Source organism: Euprymna scolopes, chromosome 22 (assembly GCF_053919585.1).
Source record: "Euprymna scolopes isolate OS-2025 chromosome 22, ASM5391958v1, whole genome shotgun sequence".
Classification (NCBI taxonomy): Eukaryota; Metazoa; Mollusca; class Cephalopoda; order Sepiida; family Sepiolidae; genus Euprymna; species Euprymna scolopes.
The window spans coordinates 47,467,021-47,492,337 of NC_136503.1; the positions used below are offsets into that span (position 1 = coordinate 47,467,021).

The 25,317-nt window shown below is 30.0% G+C and overlaps 1 protein-coding gene across 17 annotated transcripts in view; it reads left to right on the top strand.

Moving 5' to 3' along the window:
• LOC145243413 (6-phosphofructo-2-kinase/fructose-2,6-bisphosphatase-like) overlaps positions 1–25,317 on the top strand; it is a 262,913-nt gene that overhangs the window by 224,816 nt on the left and 12,780 nt on the right. For 10 of the 17 annotated variants that reach the window (XM_080106276.1, XM_080106275.1, XM_080106274.1 and 7 more), the window contains 4 exons: positions 476–622; positions 3,444–3,548; positions 5,365–5,406; positions 7,803–7,890. In XM_080106276.1, coding sequence (XP_079962402.1) covers positions 476–622; positions 3,444–3,548; positions 5,365–5,406; positions 7,803–7,890 — 382 coding nt within the window. Of the gene's footprint in view, positions 1–475; positions 623–3,443; positions 3,549–5,364; positions 5,407–7,802; positions 7,891–24,563; positions 24,661–25,317 lie in introns of all 17 variants that reach the window. The other 7 variants (XR_013862869.1, XR_013862868.1, XR_013862863.1 and 4 more) reach the window with 1 other exon arrangement.

The following is a 25,317-nucleotide window of genomic DNA, read 5'->3' on the forward strand; positions in this document are numbered from 1 at the left end:
GTGTGACAATTGACTGGAACAAACAATCAATAGAAATATATTTAGTTTTGACATTGGAGAGTGGCTATGACATGGGAGAGCGACAAAAGAAACGATTGACGACAAAGCTGGATTTAATGACCATCAGTGAGTTTTTATGGTGGTCGTGAGTTGGGACTTTGACGTTTGAGACTTCAGTTGGACTTTGACTACAGTTGAAAACTGATTGTGGCTTGGGTCAGGTTAGAAATGCTTTGGGAAATCGAAATGAACTGATGCCAATAAATGAGCCCAGCCTTGGAATGTAGATATGAACCTTGGGGTAAAAGAAAAGTAGGGATGAAGAACAGCATAAAAATTAAAAAGGAAATTTAATTCCTTCCAATATATAACAATCTTTACTAAACTTCCAACTACATTTTTTTTTTTTCTGCTATTTCTTGATATCTTCTCTTCCTCATTTTTCCCTTCTCCACTTTACATCAATCCTTTCTAGTATGCAAAAGCATTAGCACAATTTGTGGAGAGCGAAAACATTCAAGATCTGAAGGTTTGGACAAGTGAAATGAAAAGGACAAAACAGACAGCAGAATTCATCAAAGCGCCCACGGAACATTGGAAAGCTCTGAATGAAATTGATGCAGTAAGTAGACAAATCTATACAATTCCTTGTAGAATTTGTAATCATAACTAAATTTCCTTTTTGCTTGTTTCTTATCTCCATTTAAGTTTATCAATTATCATAATTTATCTATTCTTTAAACGGAAACACTTAATACTTATATTATTATCAGTATTGTGTGTGTGTACAATAGTGCCAAAAAGAAAGTCCACACTTGTCATTTTTCAAGAACCACAAATTTTAGTTAAATTGAATGTAATGAACAACCTATACCTCATTTGATTCACCTTTTTATTCCTCTATAATTTTACCTGTTCATATTTGACTTTTAATTGAAGTGTCCTAGTGTGCATGTCCATTTTTAAAAAATTAACTTCAAATCAAAGGCAAAAAAACTTTGCACAATGGAAAATTATTTAAATGTAACTAGAACATTAATGCAGCACAAATACAAGAAAACAATGAACTAGTTATTTAGTAGCATAGCTCTTCTGCAATTTGACAGGCTGCAATCTTTTAGGTATTCTTTGAACGAGTCTGCAGCAATACTCAAGTGAAAAGGCATTCCACTTTTTAATCTTTGTCCAAAATTTTTCCAGATTTGAAATTTTATCATTGCATAGCTGTTGCTTGATGTAATGCCATGTTTTTGATAGGATTGAGGTCTGGAGATTGTGCAGGCCAATCCAAACACTGAATATAATGCTTTTCAAGGAACCTCTTGACATTGCCAGCTGTGTGAATGGAAACATTATCCTGCATGATGGGATTATAATCCAAATTCTGGCCAAAGTAGGGTAGAAAATACTCAGTCGACGTATTAATGTACGTGGTCGAATCAATTTGACCTTGCAAGCAACCTATAGGCCATGGACTGTTGGCATTAATAACAGCCCACACCAAAACTTAACCTCCACCACCTTGCAGTGTTGAAACTGCACCTAAGATTAAATTCTTTGTCCTTCCCTTCAGTGGATGTACTGCCTACTATCACTGCCTAACGTATTGAACTTGTTTTCGTTGCTAAAAATCATTTTCGACTAATATGAAGTCATGATCTTTATTGCATCTGATGAAGTCCAGACAGCACTTTCTGTTCTTTACAAAAATCATTGGCTTACGTTTTCAAATTAAATTTCTTCAATCTGTTAACTGTAGAAAGAGAGCACTTTTTAACAAGATTACACTGTTGGATTTGAAGCCGTTTCAAATCTATTTCTGAGGCTGCAGATCTTGATAGCATTGTCTTTTCTGTAAGAAGTAACTCTCGGATGACCAGATTTAGGGGCATTACAACACTGCCAGTGTTTTGGTGTTTTTACAGTCATTTGTAAGATTTTCTCATCGCATATTAATCTGCAGCCGATTTCTCAATTGGATGAACCAGAAAGGTGGAGATTAATGAGCTAACGATCACTAAGTTGAGACATATGGACTAAATGTTACGGTGTATAACCTGGAATAAGAATTACGATTAGAGATGCTTTGTTGCTTAAAAGGTGAATATTTTAAGTTGGTTTTAAGCTCATTTGTTGCTGCAGAGTTTCGTTTTGCCGTCTTGATTTGAAGTTAATTGTCTAAAGTGTCATAAAATATGAGGATACTTCAATTAAAAGTCAAATATAAACAGATAAAAATTATAGAGAAATAAAAAGCAAATCAAATGAGGTATAGATTGTTTAAACAGTTACATTTAATTTAGGTTAAATTTGCAGTTTTTGGACAAGTGCTGACTTTTTTGCTGCCACTGTGTGTGTGTGTGTGTGTATAATATATATAATATATATATATATATATATATATATATATATATATATATATATATATAGCAGTTTTATGAAAATTGCTTTAGACAAGGAATCGAGCCATTTGATATAAGGAACTAAACAAAAAATACTTTCTAAAGGTCAAAATTAGAAATAAGTTAGATTGGTGAATTCTGACCTAGAAAACCGCAATTTTTATTTTTTTGTCAGAAACCTCACTTATTGAAAGTGAACAGCAAACAACTTAGTGTTTTAAATCTGAAACGGTGAATGTACTGTATTTTATGTGAAGAAAAATATTAAAAAAAAATAAAATAAGGTATGAATAATCAAAGGAAAGTCGTGCTGACAATGAATAACTGTATATTTGACATCTAATATATTTTATTTCTCTGATAGTCATAATGCTTAGAAGAATGAAAGTGAAATTGAAAGCATTTATGTTGAAATTTAGTGTATGTAGGTGATAGTAAGAATTGATTTAAGCGAAAGTATCTCTTAGGAAATTTACCAGTAACTTTGAAGGATGTAAGAGTAGATAACTAACATAAATCAAAAAAATGTCTGCCGTCTGTGAATACTTAAAAGTAGCTAATCCAGAAAAACTAAAATTTTGATAGATGGAATGTATGCACGTCATTTGGAAACATGCATCAGGAAAAGCTTCATATAATCGGAACAGATTATGTGAAGCTTTTGATTCAAAATCTATAATAGCCAAAGCAACAGGGGGGGGGGGGGTCTACTTTCTTTTATCAATTAAATGTTGGAAATTTTTTTTAACAAAGTCATCACCACTTATCAAAGCCAAGAGGCCGCTCAACGATAAGGGTTAAAGAGTGTACAGTAGACAATTGGACAATAAAGTAATCATTAGTAATAGAAATTCTGTAAATTTGTTAACTTATATGGAACGGCTCATCACTTGTTTACGTTAGACTTGAAGACAACCATATTGTAGTCAGCTGGAAAGCAGGAAAAGACTTAACTAATTCTAGCATTTGGAATTTTTTCTTTTTGTAAGTGAAAATTTTTTAATAAAAATTTTTTTTTATGAAACTTTAACTTTTCTGCAGGGTATTTGTGAATCCATGACATATGAAGAGATTCATGAAAAACATCCAGATGAATTTTCTTTGAGAGATCAGGACAAATTTCATTACCGATATCCAGGTGGAGAAGTAAGTTAGCTTTCAACTGTTTGTCGTCCATAATAATCCAAGTGCCCTTTTTTAATCTAAATATAAAAATTGTAGTCATGAAATCTGTACTTACTTTTTTCTTCAAGACAAAGCACAGATAAGTTTTTGACTTATACTGTTGTTGCTGTTAACATCTTACTTCAATCAATTGAATGAATTCTAGTAAAAAATTTGGCCCTAACAAGTTTCCTTATTTGGTCCTAAAATGTTACTGCTTTACTATTATGAACTGTGTTCGCTGCAAAGATCATGATTGTCCATTTGTTTTCAAATGAATTTCGTACTTGATTTAAACACTGGCCATAGTATCAATCATGTGGTCTTTGTCACTGTTGTGACAAAGGATTCTTATTCCAAACAAATCAACAACTCTAGAATGAAACGATGCTTTGTTTTGAGAGGTTTAAAATAACACTTGGTTTCTCTGCCAAATAACAGACTAGTAATTAAAACCAGCATTTCTTTCAATCAAACAACTTCAGCTTAGGGCACAGAGGCTCATTTGTTTCTAAAACTGACAGAAACCAAAATTTTTCTCATGCTGCTAGAACATTCAAGATTTATTAGCTGTTAATCTCTAAACATAATTGGCTAGAGTGGCTATCTCTTTTGTTGAGTGTCAAGTGGTTTACGATCTCTGCATCTTCTGCTTTTAAGAGGCAGCTACTTTTCTCAGTGGAGAAACCAAATTCTGGGTGGTCAAATGCCAAGCCACATGTTTTGCCAACACATCTTTCATAGTTTTACTGTCTGCAATCGGGTTTCATTCTTCATTAAATATGGTGAAAAGATGTTGACCTGAAATAACTCATGATTCAACAGGTATTTTGCTAAATTTCTGCAATCTTCATACATTGTAAATGGTTTTATTGAAATTGCTTTTATTTAGCAGTTTGCACCGTAAGTGGAGAGTTATGCAACAAGATGTTTGTTTACATTACATGTGTACAATTGAGCAGAAAAAGAATTTCAAAGATAAGCAGTCTAAGGAAAGAAGCTATTATAGTAGAAAGCTTTCTGTAATTTGGAATTTTACAGTGAAGGAGTGGAATTTTGCTGATTTTGGGGTTTATATTGAGGGGAACACAATGAGGGTTTTGACACAATAGTTATCATTTAATTTAAATATGGAGATGGGTTCATAATAAAGATCTTCATTGCCCTAAATAAATCATTTTAAAATGTTTATAAAAAATGTTGATCTCCATGTTTTAAAATGTTCAGTAATTTTAGTATACTTGTTTTTCATTGTAATTTATTTAAAAAAAATATAGTAAATATAAATTAGAAAGTAATCACGATTAACACAACTGATTTAACAATTAGCTGAATGATAATTTGCAGTGAATTTCACTACAGAAACTCGCGCTTTGTAAATCTGCAGTTAAACTAGTTTTATATTTTACTAGCAGGCTACCCTGGTGTTACCCAGGAGACGAATGTGACAGTTTTCTATTAAAACTTCCATCCCTTTACTTTGTCTTCCTCCTTTACACTGTTTTCCCTCTTCTATGCCCAGCCCATTCCTCTCTCCAGACATGCTTATGACTTTTTATAGATTTATCGAGGCATAATGAAAGTTATTCTTAGATTTTTTAATAGCTACTTCCCTCTAGTTTTATATAAATGAAAATCAGACCCTAACAAAATCTGCATCCTTTTATAGTCAAAGGATTGGAGTCTGTTTTGTAGTTTTAGCTGGATATGGACAACTGCCCTTTATATAATAGATATTTCAAATAGAACTATCAGGTTTCATACAATGTTTTTATGTTCAATGTATTTTTCTTTTTAGTCGTATCAAGATTTGGTTGGCCGTCTTGAACCAGTTATCATGGTAAGTCAGTATCTCTTGTTGCTTCAACCAACTTTAATTTGTGACAGATTTGATCTTTATAACCCAACTAATTAGCTTCTATTGACAAAGTAAATGCTACTTTCCAAGATAAAACCTTTAATTCCAAAGAATCTAAGTGTTCAAAAATGTTTAATGAGAACTTTTACACCGAAAGGCAAGTACAGGTTAGCAGTGATCTTATTAAATGATTAAATTGACCTTATTTTTATCTAAGGGGTGATTCTGTTTAGTTCTAGGTTTACCCTCTTAGGCTTTACCTCCTCTTTGATAAGAGGAGTATTTATTACTAATTGCCTGAGGTGCCCCTATTGGGAAATGCAAATGGGGCTACTCAAGCATTATTTGAAGGTCATAGTACACAATTTATAAAAATCAAATTCAATAAATTTTCTTTTGACATTATAAAACTTATCTAAGTCTTTATGAATAACTTCTAACTCTTTATTACGCAGCAATTGAAATTTTGTAACCTTTTTGTGCACCTGCTCAAATGTGTTAATAATACTGTATGCATGGGCGAATAGTTTTGTAGAGATATAGGATACTGGCAAGTGTGGAAAGTTTTCTAACACACTAGAGGGAGCCTACTTTCTTTACAGCAACTGTGGCAGTATTTTCTATATATTTGTTCCTATTCATGTGCCCTGTGAATTTTAGGTTGAGATGTTTGACTCTCCGATAGGGTGCTGTTAGCTATGGCAATTACTGGCTCTAACAGATTGTTATAATTGTTAAAGGAAAGAAGCTTTGTCTTAGTGGCATTAATTGTTACCAACCATTTATGACCACGTTCAAATAGATTGGATGTCCTTTTCTAAAGATTCAGCTATTGCTTTGTATATGTACGTGTTCATTTTAGCCACTTGCCAAGTATAGAGCATTGTGTCATGAGCAAATATATCCATCTCAACAACTTCATCAGAGAGGTTATTTATGAAAGTTGGAAACGATGTCCTAAGGATTGATCCCCGGGGTATATTGTCAAGTTGTTCAGATGCATAATCATTGACGACAATGTAAATCTTTCATTTGGCTAGTTATATTGAATATTCGTCCAGTAATAACATGAAATGATTTTTATAAGACCCTCATGCGATATCTTGTCAAAGGCTTTAGATATGTTGTGCTAACGCTATAGCTTCACCTGCCTTGTCCAGTGTATGGTATATGCATCTAGAAATGACAAGATATATCCCAAACATGAGAAGAGTTATCGGGTTGTTAAGTATAGTTCGGTTAGCAATGGAAATTATAAAGTGATTTGCAGAATCTAAGATAGCTAAAGACAAACCACTAGGCAAGTAATTTCAGCACCTTTATCGTTGAATAGCAGAGGAATTGTTGATTTACCATTATTCACTACACTATTATAGATTTTCTTGAAATCAAGAGTTCCTACTTCGTTTTATACTGAAATGAAAATGAGGATTTATTTCCTATTAAGTCATTTAATAAATGTCTAATATTTTTGTTGAATCTTTCCTTTTAGTAATCGTACAGATATTGGTAAAATTTAATTTTATAAAAATCTTACTTTTTTCGGTGTTTTCATGGATCTGGCTATTTGGTAATAATGACACTATGTCTAAAATTTCAGGCTTAAGCTTAAGGGAATTCAGGAATCATGTCTAATGAATATGCAAATCTAAAATATAAATTTTCAAATGGGGAAATTGTGCCCATATTATACCTCTAAAAAAAACTGTTAGAATACTCCAAAGAAACTGAAATTTGGGAAATATTTATAAACTGATGTTTAATTCCTATTATGTACGGCATAATCACGTTGACACACCAGTTCCCGCTGAATCACCAAAATTAAGCAATTTTGAACCTGGTTAGTACTAAATGAGTGACCATTTGGGACTTCCAGGTGCTGTATGTGCTCTTCGCTTATCTTTGCATTGTTTCTAGTTGTCCTGGACTTCTCCTTGCCACTGGACTCAAACAGTGCTGATTCAGGAGAGGTGGTGTGGATGGCGATTGCGCAACTCTTGCCTCACAATTACATGCGCAGCTCCCCCTACAGGAGGTATCTTTTAAGACTGAATGGAGGCATCAAGAAATATTGAATTCCTATTAAAATTTTATAAATCTGAGGTATCTGAATTTTGACAAAAGGCATCCATTTCATGACTGTGCCATTTTTATAGAAAACTAAATATAGCCCACATTACTCATTCTTACACCTAGCAGCTATGTTAAAAAATTTATAAGGATTTGTTAGGAGTAAATTCTGTACACATACCTAACTTAATATAGACACACGCACATATGCCTAATATCTTTTAGGTTTATAATAGAATAGTTCTGATCTGAAATCATGTCTTTTATACTTGGTTCTGTTTTCTCTTTGGGTTGAATTTGCCATGCAGGAACTTGAGCGGCAAGAAAATGTAATGGTAATCTGTCACCAGGCAGTTGCCAGGTGTTTACTTGCTTACTTTCAAGATAAAACTTCAGGTGAGAAATTTCCTTTATTTTTTTATTGTCTTTATCCTCCTTCCCTCATATCCCAAGAACAATAACTTTCTAAAAAAAAAAAAAAAAAGAAATAACTGTTATGAATTATAATACTTCAGTTTTTCTTTACATGCATCCTATATCTTTGATTATCAGGTTATAACTGACAAAAATGTAATCGATATTTTTACTCTTGTTTTGTCTTGCAATGTTTGATTGATTTGCAAAGATTTACAAATGTTTTTAAGTAAATATTTAAAGTATATTTAAAAATACATGTTTTTGTAAATTAACAGATAAAAAAAAACAAAAAAAAACTAACAATTACAATTTGTTTTTGGTAAAATATATCCAAGCAAATAAGTTTGAATTTTTTAGACAATGATTGATTTGTATTATTTGGACTATTAGCCTTGTATGTTATTCTCACATTTCAACTTATATAACCTCCAAACTTTCTTCAGATGCACCTTTTCGAGCTTGGAAATCTATGTAGAATGGATTAGAGATCATTAAAAAATGTATAGTCATAGATGTTCACACAAGACATGTAAAACAAGATTAGGCTTAAAGTTTCCTAAATTCATACTAGAATTATCTACATAGACACTTAGCATAATGGATATAGGTGTTGAGTAACCATCGGTTCTAAGTGACATTCTGGAGGTTGGAGATTCAATCCTAACTCACAATAAAATAAAAATCACTTCACACTTCTACCCAATTATGGTTGAAAGAACAATAAAACAGTTCACAATTCTGTATGAATTTCTACATTCAAAAAGATGTACCAGAAAAAGTTTGGAGTTACATGAGCAGAGACATGAAATAAAAACAAAAAACAACCAATATTAGAATAGTAATCTGAATAATCTAATCAAAATAGTAATTCAAATAACTTTATCAAATAAAAAAAGCTATCAACTTCATTGTTTCTTAAATACCAATTATTGCACAAAGTCTAATTATACTTTTGCTGTTAATTCCAAAATATCAAATCTTATTTTTAAATGAAATGTTTGGAAATTTTTTTTTTTTTTAAGCTTAAAATTTCTTTCATTTAAATTTTAAAATCCCAACTTTTCATTTCCCATTTTTCTATTGATATCTTATTTCCTTGATTTCTTAACAGTATAGCCAACAAATGATACTTTTTAAAGATTATTATTAAACATTTCTCTGCTAGCTGCAGATTATACACACCAACATTGCTCGGTGTCCTACAAGCCCAACAGATGTTCGCTTAGTTTATGTTCATGTTTGTCCATTCATAATGTCTATCTACTTTTTGTTTACCTTTCAATCAACTTTGTATTATGTCTTTAACACACATTTTGCATAGTCCTACATTGTTTGGTCACATTAAGCATACCAGTCTCAAGATTTTACATTTTGCTGAAAGGATATTGATGGAATGCCAGTGAGATTTTGCAACTCTGGGATACTGATGTGATCAGATAGTTTATGGTTAGTAATGAAGTACATTATGTGGATTTGGAGTTTATACTTTGACCTAATTTTGAAGATAGGAGCAAACTATTTGCTTTTACTTGGTAGTTATGAAAATGTACACTTTCTGATTACTTTGACTTCATTTTAAAAAATGAAACCCGACCCTTACCCTCTCCAACACTTCTCTTTTTTGTTTGAAAATCTTTGTATTTTACTCATTTCTGATGCTTTTGATTTAAAGTGAGACATTGATACTATCATGTTTTTATTTTATTTCAATACAAATCAGTTTGTACATTTCTTTTTGTCTTGTGTTAAAACATCAAAATCTTAACATTTTACACATCAAAGAAATTGAGATTGACTTTTAGCAATTTTCATATCTTAAATATTAATATATGGAGATTAGCAAAAGAATAACCTGTCATCATTGCATCTTTTAATCTAGCTTTTATGATTCTCAAAATGTATAATTATCAATTTTAAGATAAAAAAAATTGGTTATTTCCACTTTTTGGGTTGTAAATGAAATAACATTTATTTTTTTTTTTTTTGCCTTTCCATTTTTTTAAATAGTGTGGCACTTTCTCCTCTCTTAAAGAAAATGCCATCCATAATGGTATCATTATTAAAATCCACAATCCTTTCTGCAATCAACCATATTTTATATAAATTTTAATTTATGATTGACTTGTCCATCAGATTCTAATTATGAATAGCCAACAATCTTTGTTTGATCATCTGAGTAGGAGGTATGATCCTGAATGGGTTTCATACTCACCAGATCTTAACCTGCTCATATTTTAATGTGGGAGTGTCGTCTAAAAAAATATCAAAGCAATTCAGACTATTCCTGCACTGAAAGTCATCACAGGCCAAATTAGGACAGTGCTAAGTGTCAGGATTCTTGACAATTTTGCATATCATATCCAGGTGTACTTATTGAATGGTAATAGAGACTGCTGGAACCTTCAGGACTGAAAGTTGGTCTATAAGTCTGGCCTAGATTGAAGTTTATTTTGATTTTTTTTTTTTTTTTCTACTAATGAGTCACTGCTCATCAAGGCCAAAAGACAACTTAAAGACAAAGATTAAAGTTTTCTGTTGAGTAAATGGTAATAGACACATTTTGGATTGTAGATCATGGTTGGCAATCTCGGCTTAATTTGATTACTTAAGGGGACAGTTCAACAAGAATTTGTTAATGTTGCATTTGAAAATGACCACGCTGTAGTCAATTGGAAAACAGCCCTGTGATATTGTTATCCAGTTGGATTACAGAAAGGATTAAATTTACTGATTCCATGGGTGGCATTTTTGGGAGATTGTTACCTATACTATTCTTCTTTCTCCTCTTTTGCTATGCATTTAAAAATCAACTAAATTGGGATGAAAATGGTCAAAAGGGTTATATTTTTGTAAAAGTTAATCTGACATATCGATTGCCTCATATAAACATTAAACACATATTTAAAGACATAATTATAACCTAGAAAATAAAAATCTTTGAAGAGAATGTTAGGCATGTTCCATTTTTACTTATTACACTGAACAAATAAAACAGTAAATTGTCAAAATATTTACTCCCCACCCCCTTAACATAGCAAATTTAACTGAAGAAAAGCACAAATGTATTGAGAGATATATACACATGCACTGCAGAAGTGAAATAGCAAACAATTGTATACATAGAATAAACTTTACTTTAGGAGAATATAAAAAAAAATGTTTTTTTAATTATTTAAAAACGAATGTACTTAAAGCACTGGCATGTTAAGATAAGCTCAACTATTAATTTAGCACACCTATACAAAACAATAAGTAGAAGTCAGATGTATTTGTACAGTAACTACATTTAAGCTTTTTATTAGCATTTGAGCCATCTCAGATATAAGTGATGACCCATAACTCATTGGGTCAACATTGGTACTGTGCATGTTATGGTATATATTTGTTTCCTTAACTGATTCTGGTATTTATTTTAAAAGTAAATCCAGGGACTTAGAATATTCTGCTTTCAGTTTAAGAAAAATTGGAAAGAATTCACGAATGGGCTTCGGATGTTGGTTACAACAAAAATGATCACATTGTCTGATCATTTAAAAATAATGTTGCTGAATAAAATTATATTTACGTTGTCCAATCAAAACCATTGTTTGTGATATCTGATCATTTAAGGGTTAATCTATTTAAATTATTCACTGCTGCTACTACTATTACTATATTCCTGCTGTCTTTCTCCAACCACCGGTTTCATTTGATCTTCCTCCCACGAAATACATTCACTGTGTTTATAGTTGAGCAAGATCAGATTTTTAGTATTATATTATAGTTTATTGATGATTCTAAATTTATCCTAAGCATTATCATGTATAAATGTATGGATAATTTTGCATCGTAACTAATGTCAAGATAAATTTTTTAAACCTATTTAATACAAACTCTGAAAAAAATTTTGACGTTTGATATCCACCTTCATCCCAGTTGAACTTTTAATTCTTCAAAAATATAGTCATTTTCATTCAAAATTTTGAAATTCCTGTTTAGATTGAGTTCGTTTGACCTTTGTCCATTTTAATTTTATGGTTTGTAAATGGAAGTAAAGGAGGAGTTAACCCTTTCTTTTCCTCAACATTATACCTAAGTATAAAAAATTTTTGTTTTGAAATTATCAGATTTAAAACCCTAACTAGCTACACCTAATTTTTTTTTTTTTTTTTTTTGCAATGATTTTTATAATCTAATAAAGATAACTAGAATTAGTAAAATATCTTTTTGCACTTCATCTTATGTAAACTTGTACTGAGCAAAATGATTGAATAAAATGCAAAATAAATAACAGGACAGATATTAAAACAAATTTTAAAAAATATTTTCATTAAATATGTAAAATTTTTATAAACGTTTTTATTTTTATTTAAATGATATGTTAAATTCATTATAATTGTAGTTTAAGAATAGTCTCAGTTTTTTATTTCGTTTCATGTGTATGCAAATGTTTCAAGTAGGTACAGGCAAAAATGGGTTTTGAAAACCGATTTCTCATATTTTTTTTATTGATTTCCAACTACTTTTTGATTGTATTTGAAAAATTAGAAACTAAAGTTAATTTTCTAAAGGAAAAATATTTGTGCACATGAAAAAAAACTTATGAAAAATGTTTTCACAGCAAGCTAACCAATTCAGCTAAATTTTGAATTTAAATAAATTCATTGTAAAAATCCTTTAAAAGATAAATATTAGTTTTCTGGGCCTATTTCAAAGATAATTAGTAAAGTCCTAAGATATTGAATTAAATTAAAAATTAAAAAAAAAAAATAAAAAATAAAAAAAGTTTGTGCAAAAATAACTTAATTAGCCCTCAAAAAGCAAGTAATTTACCGTTCATCAAAAACGCAACAAACTAAAATTTTGTGAACATGATTATAAGGAGGCCCAAAATGTCAGCCAATTGAAACTCTGTTTCAAAATGAAGTCATGATAGTAAAAGGAGGTAGGGGTGTCAGATTTCTTTTCTTCCCCCCCCCAAGACGTGCATCCATACATTCCTATTCTGAATGTTTTTATCAATTTCTATCATTTTTTAATTTAATTATTTTTTATGTTCCTGTTTTTAAATTATTTTTTTTTTTTTAATTATTGTTCGAGATTATATAAAAATTATGTTACACCGAAAGTTTCACATTCTTGCGAGCAAGGAAATTATTAAAATCTTGCATCTAAAAATTATGCAAAATCTGTAATTTAAAAAAAAAAGTAGAAATATTTTTGCTATTATAATTTTTTCTGTGTGAAAATATTAAATAATGCTTAATTCGATAGTAATATCGGTAGTTTGAGAAATTAATTTTTCTTAGTTATATTGAATTCATTAATATGGCTTTAGGGGCTTTTTTCGTAATGTTCCTGTAAAAACAATTCTTTTTTATTGTTACAAATTACGATGCTTTATTTATATAAAAAAAGTAAAAATAAAGTCTTGTAGTTTTTATTTACTACTGAAAACTATAACTTTAATAAAGGTATTTTTTTTGTTTAAACAAAATAATACATTTCCACTTAGATTTGAATAAAAATAATTTGTTCATTATATTCCGCGATCATTATTTAATAAATACTGAAAATTTCATTAAAATTGGTTAATTGACTGTTTTGTTGTTTTTTTTTTTATTATTTTTTTTTTATTTTTTAAGAATTGGCAGAATCATGTTTTGATATTTCGTTTCTTTTACAAAACTTTATTGTTTTTATTATAAAAATAATTCAAATTTTCCCATTTTATTGAACCAAATATTGTCATTTCATGTTAACATTGCATTTCAGTTATTCTTCAGCTTTTGTCAGTTTCATGGTTTGCTAGCAGGATTCCATGGTATTGTCAAAGAATAAATAATGAACTGTGTATATTGTACTCTGGCTTGATAGTTTTTTTTGTTTTTTTTTTAATACCTGGGGTGGGTTAAAAGATGTATTCAGCAGGGAATATAAGTACAGTGGTATTTATTGAAATCATTGTTTATACTGTTTAACATTCTTTCACCTGGATGAAAAAAAAAACATTTTGAATTTTTTTTTTCTTGAGGGGTGGTCAATTCTTTAAGTGTAGTATGATCATCCGATTTTGGAACCACATCCACTTTTTAGAGATCAAACCTTACGAGGAACAGTTAAATTTTTTTTTCACTTTTCCAATATCTTTTTATAGTTTGTTGATTTATGCATTTAAAACTGTCTGAACCAGTTACCTCTTGTGGAGAATAATGGGTCCTGCGTCACAATTATCTCTTTGGAAGAAAGGCCCAGGCGAAGTGTGGTACTGTGGACTCTTTTTCCCCGCTTGAGTGAGAAGTGGAGAGGTGTGGACTAAAATCTATTGAACCTTTCTAGACTGGTGGCACCTGACAGATTGTTTGGTTTCTGGATAGTCAGTTGGAAGTAAGGGGATGAGCAGAAATGGTCATTTTTGTTAATTGGCTAAGTGTGACAAACACCAGATATTTAGGGTTTCTGGTTGAAACTGGATATATTTAGCAGTCAGAAGTTTGCTTAAGGAGATTGCCGAAGTAGTCCTAAGTTAAGCTACTTTGCATGAAAGGAGATAATCACTGGCAGCCGACACAATGAGACAACTAGCAACGGACGTTTTCCATGTTGATAGTATCGCGTACACACACACACCATAAGTTATTCCAACAACTTGTTGTTTTTTTGGGGGGGGGGGAACCATAGTGCAATCACAAAGGTGATTATTTAGCTACATAGTTCTTGCTTTAAATGTGAGATTTTGTGTGGTATTCTCATGCTACTATTTAAGAATGAAAAGGAGACCTCACTATCATTAGCTGTTCTGACTTCCTATGAATAGAACATTTACTGAAAAGGACTCTCATCTCTGAAATTAAGTCTTGCTTTGTGCTATGCATATCTTTTTAAATGACATGCAATTTTTGTTATTATTGCAATGGAAATGAGTGGATGTTTTTACAGGTCTCTTTACTGTTTTCTAACGCTTGTCCTAGACATGCTGTTAATTTTTTTTTTTTTTTATCCTACAGTTTCTCAGTCATATTTTGCTTTCTGACATGCGTATCATTTCTGAAATCAATAGTGACACCTGCCTATATTACCAACAATACACAGCAAATATCGATGGCCAATGTGCATAGAGAATAAATTTGCTTTCACCACACGTGTCACTAAACTTGATGAAATAGAGCATCAAATATTCATTCTTCAGTATTAGCCAAATTTCCTACTCTACGAAATCATTGATTGCCATCTCTGAATTATGAGGCAAAGCTGAATCTAGGATTTCAAAACTTATTTCAATGTTTGAGTCACAAGAACTTAGGGTTAATGAAAGACATTTTCATTTTCAAGTAAATCCTAGTATAGCAAAAAAATTATTTTTGTTCATTTGTATGATATCCGTCTGCTCTTATTTAGAAATGTTAATATCATAACTCTTGTAGCCTATATTAAGGAATGGAAGAAAAGTCTTGCATAAATTTTTTTGATAAAAAAGGCACTCCAAAAATAATCCCTTTTGATAACTTAAGAAAAAGAATTATATTTACTATTACACGATTTTAAAAAAAATATTAAAGTCGAAATGGCAATTTTTTTTTTTTTTTTGACTGCCCCTTCTTCCTAAATATGTGTGTCAAAGCTTGATCTTTCTAATAAAAAAAATATTTCCATATGAAATGTTATAAGATTTATGTATTTATTTTCAGTATTTATTTCAATAGTGCTCAAATAGATGAGTAGTAAGAAAATATATGAATCTTCCACATTTCATCCCTGTAGGTAATCATTTCTTAATAACACTAATTTGTATTTTACCAGTGTAATAAATACTAACCTGATGATTCTCGATAAGGATGAAATGCAGATTTTGTGTAGTTTAATTGCCATATATTTTCATAACTTATATATTGTGTGTTATCCATTTCTCTAATGTTTATTATTCCAAAAGTGGATGATCATCCAATATTGAATAACAGAAAAGTGAACAGACCTATCAAAAACCGATAATTTTTTAAAATAAAATTAATTTTTAGTCTCTGAATTTAAATGTAATACCTCTCTCCCACAGAAGAGACGTTGCGAGCCTGTCTCTGTTTTATCGTTATTTCCATGGCAAGTGCTCGTCTGAGCTCCATTCTATGGTCCCCCTCTCGCCAATCTTTCACGAAAAACACCCGACTAGCTGAAACCACTGTCAATAATTTTCCCCACTCTTTATCCGTGCTCAAATCAAAACGTAGATTCCATGAACAAAGCTTCTTTCTTAGAACTGCACGCCTGTGGAACTCTCTGCCGCTTGCCCGTTTCCCTCCTGACTTCAACTTGGATGTCTTCAAGTCCAACACAAACAAATTCCTGATAAACCGCCCCCTTAAGTAATGACACTTTATCAAATCTCAAATACTAACTATTACTACGATACTATCCAATTGATTACTGTACACAATAACCCTTATCCCCGAGTGGTTTCTGGGCCTTGATAAGTGATGACCTCCATGTAAAAAAAGCAACAAAAAAAAAATCTTGGATTCTAATGAATAAAATTTTACTTCAGTAAAAATGATCAAACGTTTGTAAATTGCCAAAAATTATTTTGGTAAACTTTCTGAGCAAGAATAAAATTGTAAAAATAAAAAGTAACAAAAAATGGATGGATGCTAAAATTCTCAGAATAATCCATCACTCAAAGAAATAATTTTCTTATATTAGCACATGAAAATGCTTTAATAACATAAGAAAAATAAACTTTTAATATAATAAATATTTTTTGATTACTGTTAATGTTATGAGAAATTAAAATGAAAATACTTCAGTTTTATGTAACTTTAACCTGTTGCCCAAATTTTGGAAAAGGTGACCATATTGTACTTCCTTTGCTATTTTTAAAATAATGCTTGTAAAAAAAAAAATCACCAATGAATTTACATACACAAGATATCACTTTGCTATCAAAATCTATATTGTAAATTGGACATTAATAGTGTGATTTAAATACCTATTAATATATACATCCCTTAGTGTTCTATATACTCACAGAAGCATTTTTAGTTGTATCGACTACAAAGTGTCCGTTTTAATCATGGTAGTAGGATAGAGAAGTGCCACCTTCCTCCTCCATTAAATGCATGAAAATTTTTTATTTTAATTTGGAGATTTTTTCTTTCCTAAAAATAATAATCTTATAAAAAAACTTTAATGCTGAAAACAATGCAGTCTCTATTCCAAAGCACTATTGAAATATTTGATTTGGGTTGAAATGTAATTTTGTTTTACTAAGTATTTTTCAGATTAAAGTGAAAAATACTTAGAATTTTCTGTAATCAACAAATGTATGTTTTGTTTGGTCATTAAATTGAATCTTATTGTTTAAAATTAGAACCCAATTTGAACAAGTATGTTTTTGTTTACAACACTGCTCGGGTGATAAAAACACCATAATTGAAGTTTCAACTTTTTAATTTTATACTTAATGTGTGTGTATATATTTATGTATTTTGATAAGTCAGTAAACACTTGACTTTTATTTATTTTATTTTTTTCAATTTTTTTTTATTTTTTATTTTTTTAAACTATGCAAATTAGTTTGTGTACTTAGTTTAATTTTCTTATATATATATATATATATATATATATATATATATATATATATATATATGTGTGTGTGTGTGTGAACTTAGCAATTTTGACTCTGAAAGATTTATGGTTAGATATCAAGGGGAAAAAATCTATAAATAACTTATTTGACCTACTTTAAAGTAACCAGACAATTATAAATATATTGGATGAGAAAGAGGAAACCGTTTTTTTCTCTCTTCTGAAAATGATAATGTCTTTTACATGGGAGCTTTGTTGAATTTCAATATTTATTTTTTTAAAGGAGCCTCTTTAATAAAAAAAAAAAAAAAATTCAGTCCTTTTTGTATACATGGTGTGGTAGCAGTATCAGAATTTTTTGTGAAAATAGCGAATAATTCCACCCCATCTTTCCAAGCTTATAACTCCTCGAAAAATGCAATTCAAGCCCTAATTTTTTTTTTCAATTAAAGGAGCAAGGACCAAGATTTCATTAAAAAAAAAAAAAGAAAAAAGAAAAAACAAATAACGTGGTTTAAAAAAAGGTTTTAAACTTCAAACTTTACAGGTAAAATTCTACAAGAACACGATGTCCGTTTTTTTTTAAATTTGAATATATTATGTATTGACCTTTTCTCTTCAATTTGTGAGTAAATAATTATGTACTTATCCGGGTCTAAATTAAGTATTTACTTTAAAAATTGGGATGGGGGGGGGGGGGAACCGTGAATAAAAAAAAAAAAACGTTTGTCTAAAATATTATATTCGGTTTATTGGAAAGAACATAAAATTTCACATTGACCCTGAAAATATCGTAAAAATAGAATCAATAGAAAAATTTTGATAGATTTTTAAAATTTAAAAATTTAAAAATATTGAGTTTAAAAATTGAAAAATATTGAGTTCGGAAAATTCATTACTGTTTTAAAAAAAAAATAAAAATATTTTTATTACTTTTAAAACAACTGTAATAGTTTATTTTGGAAGTATAATCCATAAAGAAAATAAATAACCCACTTTTAACAGAGAAATTACGAGATTTTTATATTGTATTCGCAGTTTCGTGTTAGGGGTGTCAAAAATTCCTACAAAAATTCTGATACTGCTAATGGTGTGGTGATGGTGGGGTCGTCATCTGTTTGTGATGACTGAATAAATCAACTAGTTATTAGCTCTTATTTTCCTGCCATTTTAAGAAAATGGCATTTACACTCTTTGCTTATGGGTTATGCATTTGGTGATGGTTGATTAGATTGTTACAACATTGAAGGCAATTAATATAATTAAGTGTTAAACTAAAACAATGGTTAGAAACTGTTTACTAAAATATTGCAAATAGACTATTTTTTTTCTTTTTTTTTTTTTTTTTTTTTAACCTTACTAATCTGGCTTTTAAAACCAATTCTAATTTTTGAATTTTGAAGTTTTAAAAATTCAAGAACATAGTAATTTTTTATAAAATTTAAAGTAGTTTTTAAGATTTATTTTTCTTTTTAAGCTGCTTTCTATGTTACTTTGTATGTTGTATTGTGGAGTGCTTTATCTGTGATTCTTTGTGGCTAGTGTGAACTATTTAGTGTGCTTTTAGTGCTCTGATAAAATGTAGTGGTGAATGGCACTTTCTATTTTCTTTTACTTTGATGGTTATATATAAAGTACAATTTTAACAAACAAACAAAATCATTTTTTTTTTTTTTTTTTTTTTTTTTTTTTTTTTTTTTTTATCTGAAGAGGTATGCTGTGGCAAGTCTTTTTATATAGACTGGCATGGATATCCGGCATTGTCTGAGTGTACATGAAGTTCGATTTGGACACAGCTACTATACTAAGGATAGTGAATACCACCACCCCACCCAAAAAAAAAGAACAAAATCGCCAGATTTTTCAGCAGTCGATGCGCTGGAACCCCCTCACCAAAAGAAAAATATATAAATCAATCCAAACAGCAAGTGCTTGTGCGACTGCAAAAAAAAAAAAAACTTAGCAATGGTAGGCAAGCCCAAACCTGAAACAGAAGGGAAAGAGTTACTGGCAAATGCTTTTGTCCATTGGACTGACGACTCTTGACGTCATGATGCTGCAAAACGTTTGAACGTAGTTTCAATTTGATACTTGTGCATGACTTGTGAAAATTGTGACGCGAAAAGTGATTCTTCTTGCAAGAAAATGGTCCAGTTGACTACCAAAATTAATTTTTTTCTTTTTTTTTTCCTAATTTTCACGTATCCGAGGCATCGCTCTTTCAGAAGGTACCACTTCCGGCTCAGCACGATGTGGCTGACGAATGTTTTTAGGGAACATACAAACACACATTTGAGATTTATATAATAGATGGAGAATGGGGGGGGGGCAAATATGCGTTCTTAAACATTTTAGATAAATTTTTATTGAAATTATAACATTAGCTTTCAAAAATAAGTCCTTACAAATTGTTAGAATAAAATGAAATATTGTTAATTAGTTTCAAAATCTTTCATCCAAATGTAATTTAAAAAAAAAAAAAGCGAAACATTGTCATGTTAAGCACGACTTGTACAGCTATAATCACATTGACACTTTATTCCCAGTAAGATCATTGAAGTGCTATTGAGTCTGATCTGATCACTTAAATAGGTGACCACTAGGTAACACCAGGTGCTCTACGTAAAATCTCTCTAACTATGGCAACAGATTTTGGCACTTGTTACTTTGATTTCTCAGACCAAACACCTTACCATTGAAATGTAAGGGGGGCTACTTTATTGATTAAGGGGCTAGATTTATAGAAGGCATTCTAAGTGAAGCATTGAGCATTGATGTATGTTTACATTGAAGTTTTTGCATAATGGGGAGCATGGAAGGAATTCCGATTGATAGCAGTTTGAGAAACATTTCTTCAGCATCTTTACAGTGAATGGATGGGATTTAGTGGATTGTTAATTGTATTTACATTGCGGGATTACCAGAACAGCAAATTCAATGGAACACACTCCATTGAAATAATTGTAAAACAAGCGTGGGGACACAACATTATGGCAATGGTACTGATGAGACCTATTAATACATAAAACCTATTAATACATAAAACCTATTAATACATGAGACTTATTAATACATAAAACCTATTAATACATGAGACTTATTAGATTCTAAATTTTGTGCAAGACCTGCACAAGTGAAATATGGCAGTTTATTTTGAACAGGAAAACTTTGATATACTTACGTAAAAAAAATCTACACCAAAACTTACTGAAAAATTGAGTAGAATTTTAAAATAATTTCTATGTATGTCCGATTGTAAGTTTTATGTTTATCCCCTATTTTTCTGCTTTTTATGTAATTCTTAATTAAAATGGGTTCGCTCTAATCTAGAATTAGACATGTATGAGGAAGCTGATTTTTAATTAAAATTCTACTCCAAAATTTATGAAAAGTTTTGGTATATTTGTTTTTGCCTAATGCATATCAATTTTAATCAATTAACTCTATTTGTGCATGTCATTCAAGAAGCACAGATAAATCTGAAGCAGAGCACTGCTTCAACGAAATAATCACTATCCGAATTTGGTATTTACATAGTTAATAGTTGCAGGGGAAAAATATAAGTGCAGTGATATATATGTGTATAATGATGGGATGATTTCAGTATTATCAATTCTGATTCTTTAGGGGGATTTTTTTTTTTTTTTTTTTTTTTTTTTTTTTTTTTTTTTTGCTGGAGGGGGTTCACAAACATAAAAATACACTTGTGGGTGGGAGTGAGCTATTAGTTTTAGCTGGTAGTTTAAAATATATAAATATTTATTTTATCATTTGTATCAGTGATGGAAAATAAGTTTTAGGTAAATAATAAAAAATAGTTTTTGGCATCGGAAAATAGGCAAATATATATAAACTTTGTTGATAAAAGCACACTCTTGCTTTGTGAAAAATCTTTGGATGTTTTAGAATTTTCAGTCTATTTATTTAAAATAGAAAAGTTTGATTCGTATATTGTTTAATGTATGAACCTATTCTAATTTGAAAAGAAAAATTAATAGGCCATCATTAAAAGGAAAACCACAAATGCATGAACTTTATAGTCTTGAATTAGTGTTGTAGAATGACTCCATCATTTAGCTTCATAAATTAAAAACTTGGTGAATCTTGTTTCTATTGTTTTAGCCTTGTTAATCTTTTATGCAGTTTAGAACCATGTTGCATGACAATTTGCATGATTTTGATTTCTCATTTGTTTGAACTCTAAAATGACAAGCTTTCTCTAATTTATCACTTTTAAAAGTTTTGACTCTGCAAATAATGTTTAATAACTAAATCACTAAAGTTTACTTTGTGTTTGAAGAAAAAAGCTTTTTCTGTTCATTCTTTTAACACTTTCTGCTTTTGTTATGAGTAAAGTTTTAACATTTGAACTTCCCAACTAATTTTTAAAAACGTTTTTAAGATTGTGACTAATTTAAAAATACTTTTATTAAATGTAACTTTGGGTGGTAGGTTAGAGATTAAAACAAAAATGTATTATCATAGACTTTGTTGATTGAAGAGAAAAAAATGGAAGTATTTTCATTTCAAGAACCAGGGACTGATGCACATGTCCAAAGTTATAAAAATGCATAATCTGCATAAAATTGCCACAGTAAATCTCTTTTACTCTGGTTAAAAATTCTATCAATTAAGAACAATATTTTAATTTTTTTTTGTCATTTTATTTCCATGAAGTTTACCTCAGAAAAACTTATATTAAAACAAAAAAATTCACATTTGAAATCTGACGGCCTAGTTAACTAAAAATCTATTAAATTTTTAATACAACATAAATGGATTGATCATAGTGTGATGCGGAAGCTCTTTCATTGTAGATAAAGGGAGGACACCATTCTTTTCTCTAAATTACTCGATTTAGTCTTGATCCTTGCCTTTTATAATGCTTGTTTAGCAGGGAAGCCTAAAGTATTTAGGAGGAGGAGGTTCTTTGGTAGAACCTGACACTGATTAAATTCCTGATCTATTAGTGAATACTCTCATACAAGTTTTACTTCCATGATTTTAAATTGAAAGTTTGATTACAGCAATGTTAAACCTTCAGTATATATTTTTCTATCAGTGTGATTTTTCTAAATATTCCTTGTGTTTCAGATGTTTATTTTACTGTTTCTACTTTCTTTCAGATTTTTTTCTTATATTCAAAGTCAAGCCAAGTTGAGTGCCATGTTATATGCTTGATTTTTTTTTTTTTTTTTTTTAACTTGTAAAAGCTAGACACATTAAAGTGCAAAAACTCTAGTGCTGGCTCTGAATGTATCCTTGGAATTCTTTTAATTTTCCTTTTTTTTTATAATTGATAAATGCATGAAAAGTTAGACTAAATTTCATTTAACTGATTTCATAAACCTGTTGGCTAATACTCTTTATCTGGCAACCATGTTTTTTTTATGGGTTTGTTTTCCAGTCATTTTAAGATCATTATTTAATATTCCTCAGTTTCAGTGATTTTTATACTGTTTCAGATTGCAATTGAGTACAATTTTCTTGGCATGTTGCAGTTCAAGAATCCTGGATAATAAGTTTTCAAATTTTCTTGGCAGAATGTGTTTGCACTATGGAAATGACTTCAACATTCTGCTACCATTTATTCTAGTTAAATTGAGTATAATCTCCCATATTTTTATCATTTTCATTATAGAAGTCACTGATTTCCAAGTTTAACATTTTATTTTTAATCATTGCCAAACGTTTTTTTTTTATTTATTTATTTTTTTAAGATATCCACAACCTATTTACACACATTTACTAGTCATGATCTCCGCAAATATTAAATTCATTTATGGAATCTTTGAAAAACTAAGAAGAAAACAAAATAACATGTTTATTTTTATACCTCTTGGTTATATTTCTTTTGACTTGTTGAAAAAAAAATTCCTCAGTTAAACTACTTTCTTGTTTCAGTTAATGTCAAGCATGAAAATCTTGACTTTAGTTTATTATTAAAAGGTCTTTTTAGTGAAACTATTTACCAACAAATAACAAACAGGCGAGTTATTTGTCAATCTTATTTGTAGTAATAAATGTCCGGTTGGTTTCTTTTAAGCCACACAAATGAAACTAGCTTTGGTTTTAGCTCTGACATTGTATTAACTTAAAAATCACTGCACTACAATTGGAAGCAGTATATACTTTGACAAGACCAAAAAGTTATTGCTAGAGAATGTATTCCATTATATAGAATTGTCAGTGTTGGGATATCTTAACTAATTAAATCTTCTTTGAAAGATCCCATGTAATATGCATTGGGTTGTGGCTCATTTGACATTAACAAACATTTAATATTATAACAGAATTATAAAAACAATGAAGCATTTCTTTTTATACCAAATTTAAATTTTAAAAAACTGCCCCAAATTTTATGTAAATTTAAAAAAAATTTAATACCTTTTAACCCCTATTTTGAACTTTCCTATCTAATTTCGATATAACAAATAACACGTCTTGCTTATAGCAATAAAACTTTTTATTCTACAACCTGTGGCATAATTTTGATTTGCATTTTAACAAGTCCTGCCATAAACAACTTTCTTTTCCTTGTCATTCAAAATTCATTTTTGTATTTTTATCCATTTATGTAATATTAAAAAAAATCTTTTCAGCCCAACAGCTTGCCACAGGATTATAATTTTTATAAATTTTACCTTCTCTCCTTTTGCTGCATTTAGTTTTGAGAAAGTGATTTTGTTAATGTAAAATGATTTTTTTTTTAAATTAGCAGGTTTAATTCATATTGCATCATTTATAACTACTTAAAACTCAAGTCTTTTCTAACTTTCTTAAATGATCTTTTTAATCCTTTTGTGATATTTTTTTCTTATTTAAAAAAGATAAATTTTTAATTGTTTTTGTCTTGAGGGCTTAAACAGGACATAATTATGAACAAAAATCAACAAAATTAATATTTTTCAATGTCAAATGAGATGCTGTCACTCCCTGAGCCCAAAGACAATTGATTTATCTGTTTTGAACATAGCAAAAAAAAAAAAAAAAAAAAAACACCCTGGTGTTAAACCGTTTATTTTAAGCACTAACTTATTAACTGCTTCATTGCCTTTTATTTTTCGACCTGCACCAACATCAACTCCTGGGTCTAGAGGAAACCCCATATGTGCCTGTTCCGTGTGAAACTCTAGTGAAAATGACTATGACTCCGTTCGGTACATGTGTGCTTGAAGAATCTTCGCTTCTAAGGTGAAGTATTTCATGTCCTCAACAAAGTCTAGAAAATCTTTTTGTCCACTTTTGAGTCCATTTGTAGTGATTTAATGTTTGCTGCTACTGCCATTGCTGCTATGACTTATGCTACTTTTGCACTACAATATGTTAGCCTCTCCAAATATATCCAGATAAATGTGACTTTATTTTCACTTCTACCTTCTGTTTTTGTTAATATTAATCTGAGATTTGTCATCAAGAGTAGAGAAAAGTAGATATTTGTGTACATTCTTGTAGATAATGGGAGGATTTTTGTATTATTTGGATTATTCTAACTATTCTCATATCAAGTGTTAATCTTACCATATTTTGCCGATGTAACCTCCGACCTTAAGGTGTATCTTGTTGAACTTTTAAATTTGCATGGAATCTTGACTTGAACCCATTATTTAATCCAAGGAAGTAGCATGCTCTTGTTCTGTCAGCCATGACTAGAAGTAATTTGCAACTGTATTAATATCGCTTGCATTGAGGATTAAATCTTCAACCTTCAGAAAGTGTCCCTTAAAACTGAATTTTACTTGGTACTTTATTGTGAACAATTCTATGACTAGTTCAAATAATCCAAATGATCAATTCTCATCTCAAATTTAGGAACATAATGAGGATGTGTTCAAAAAGTTTGTATGCTCT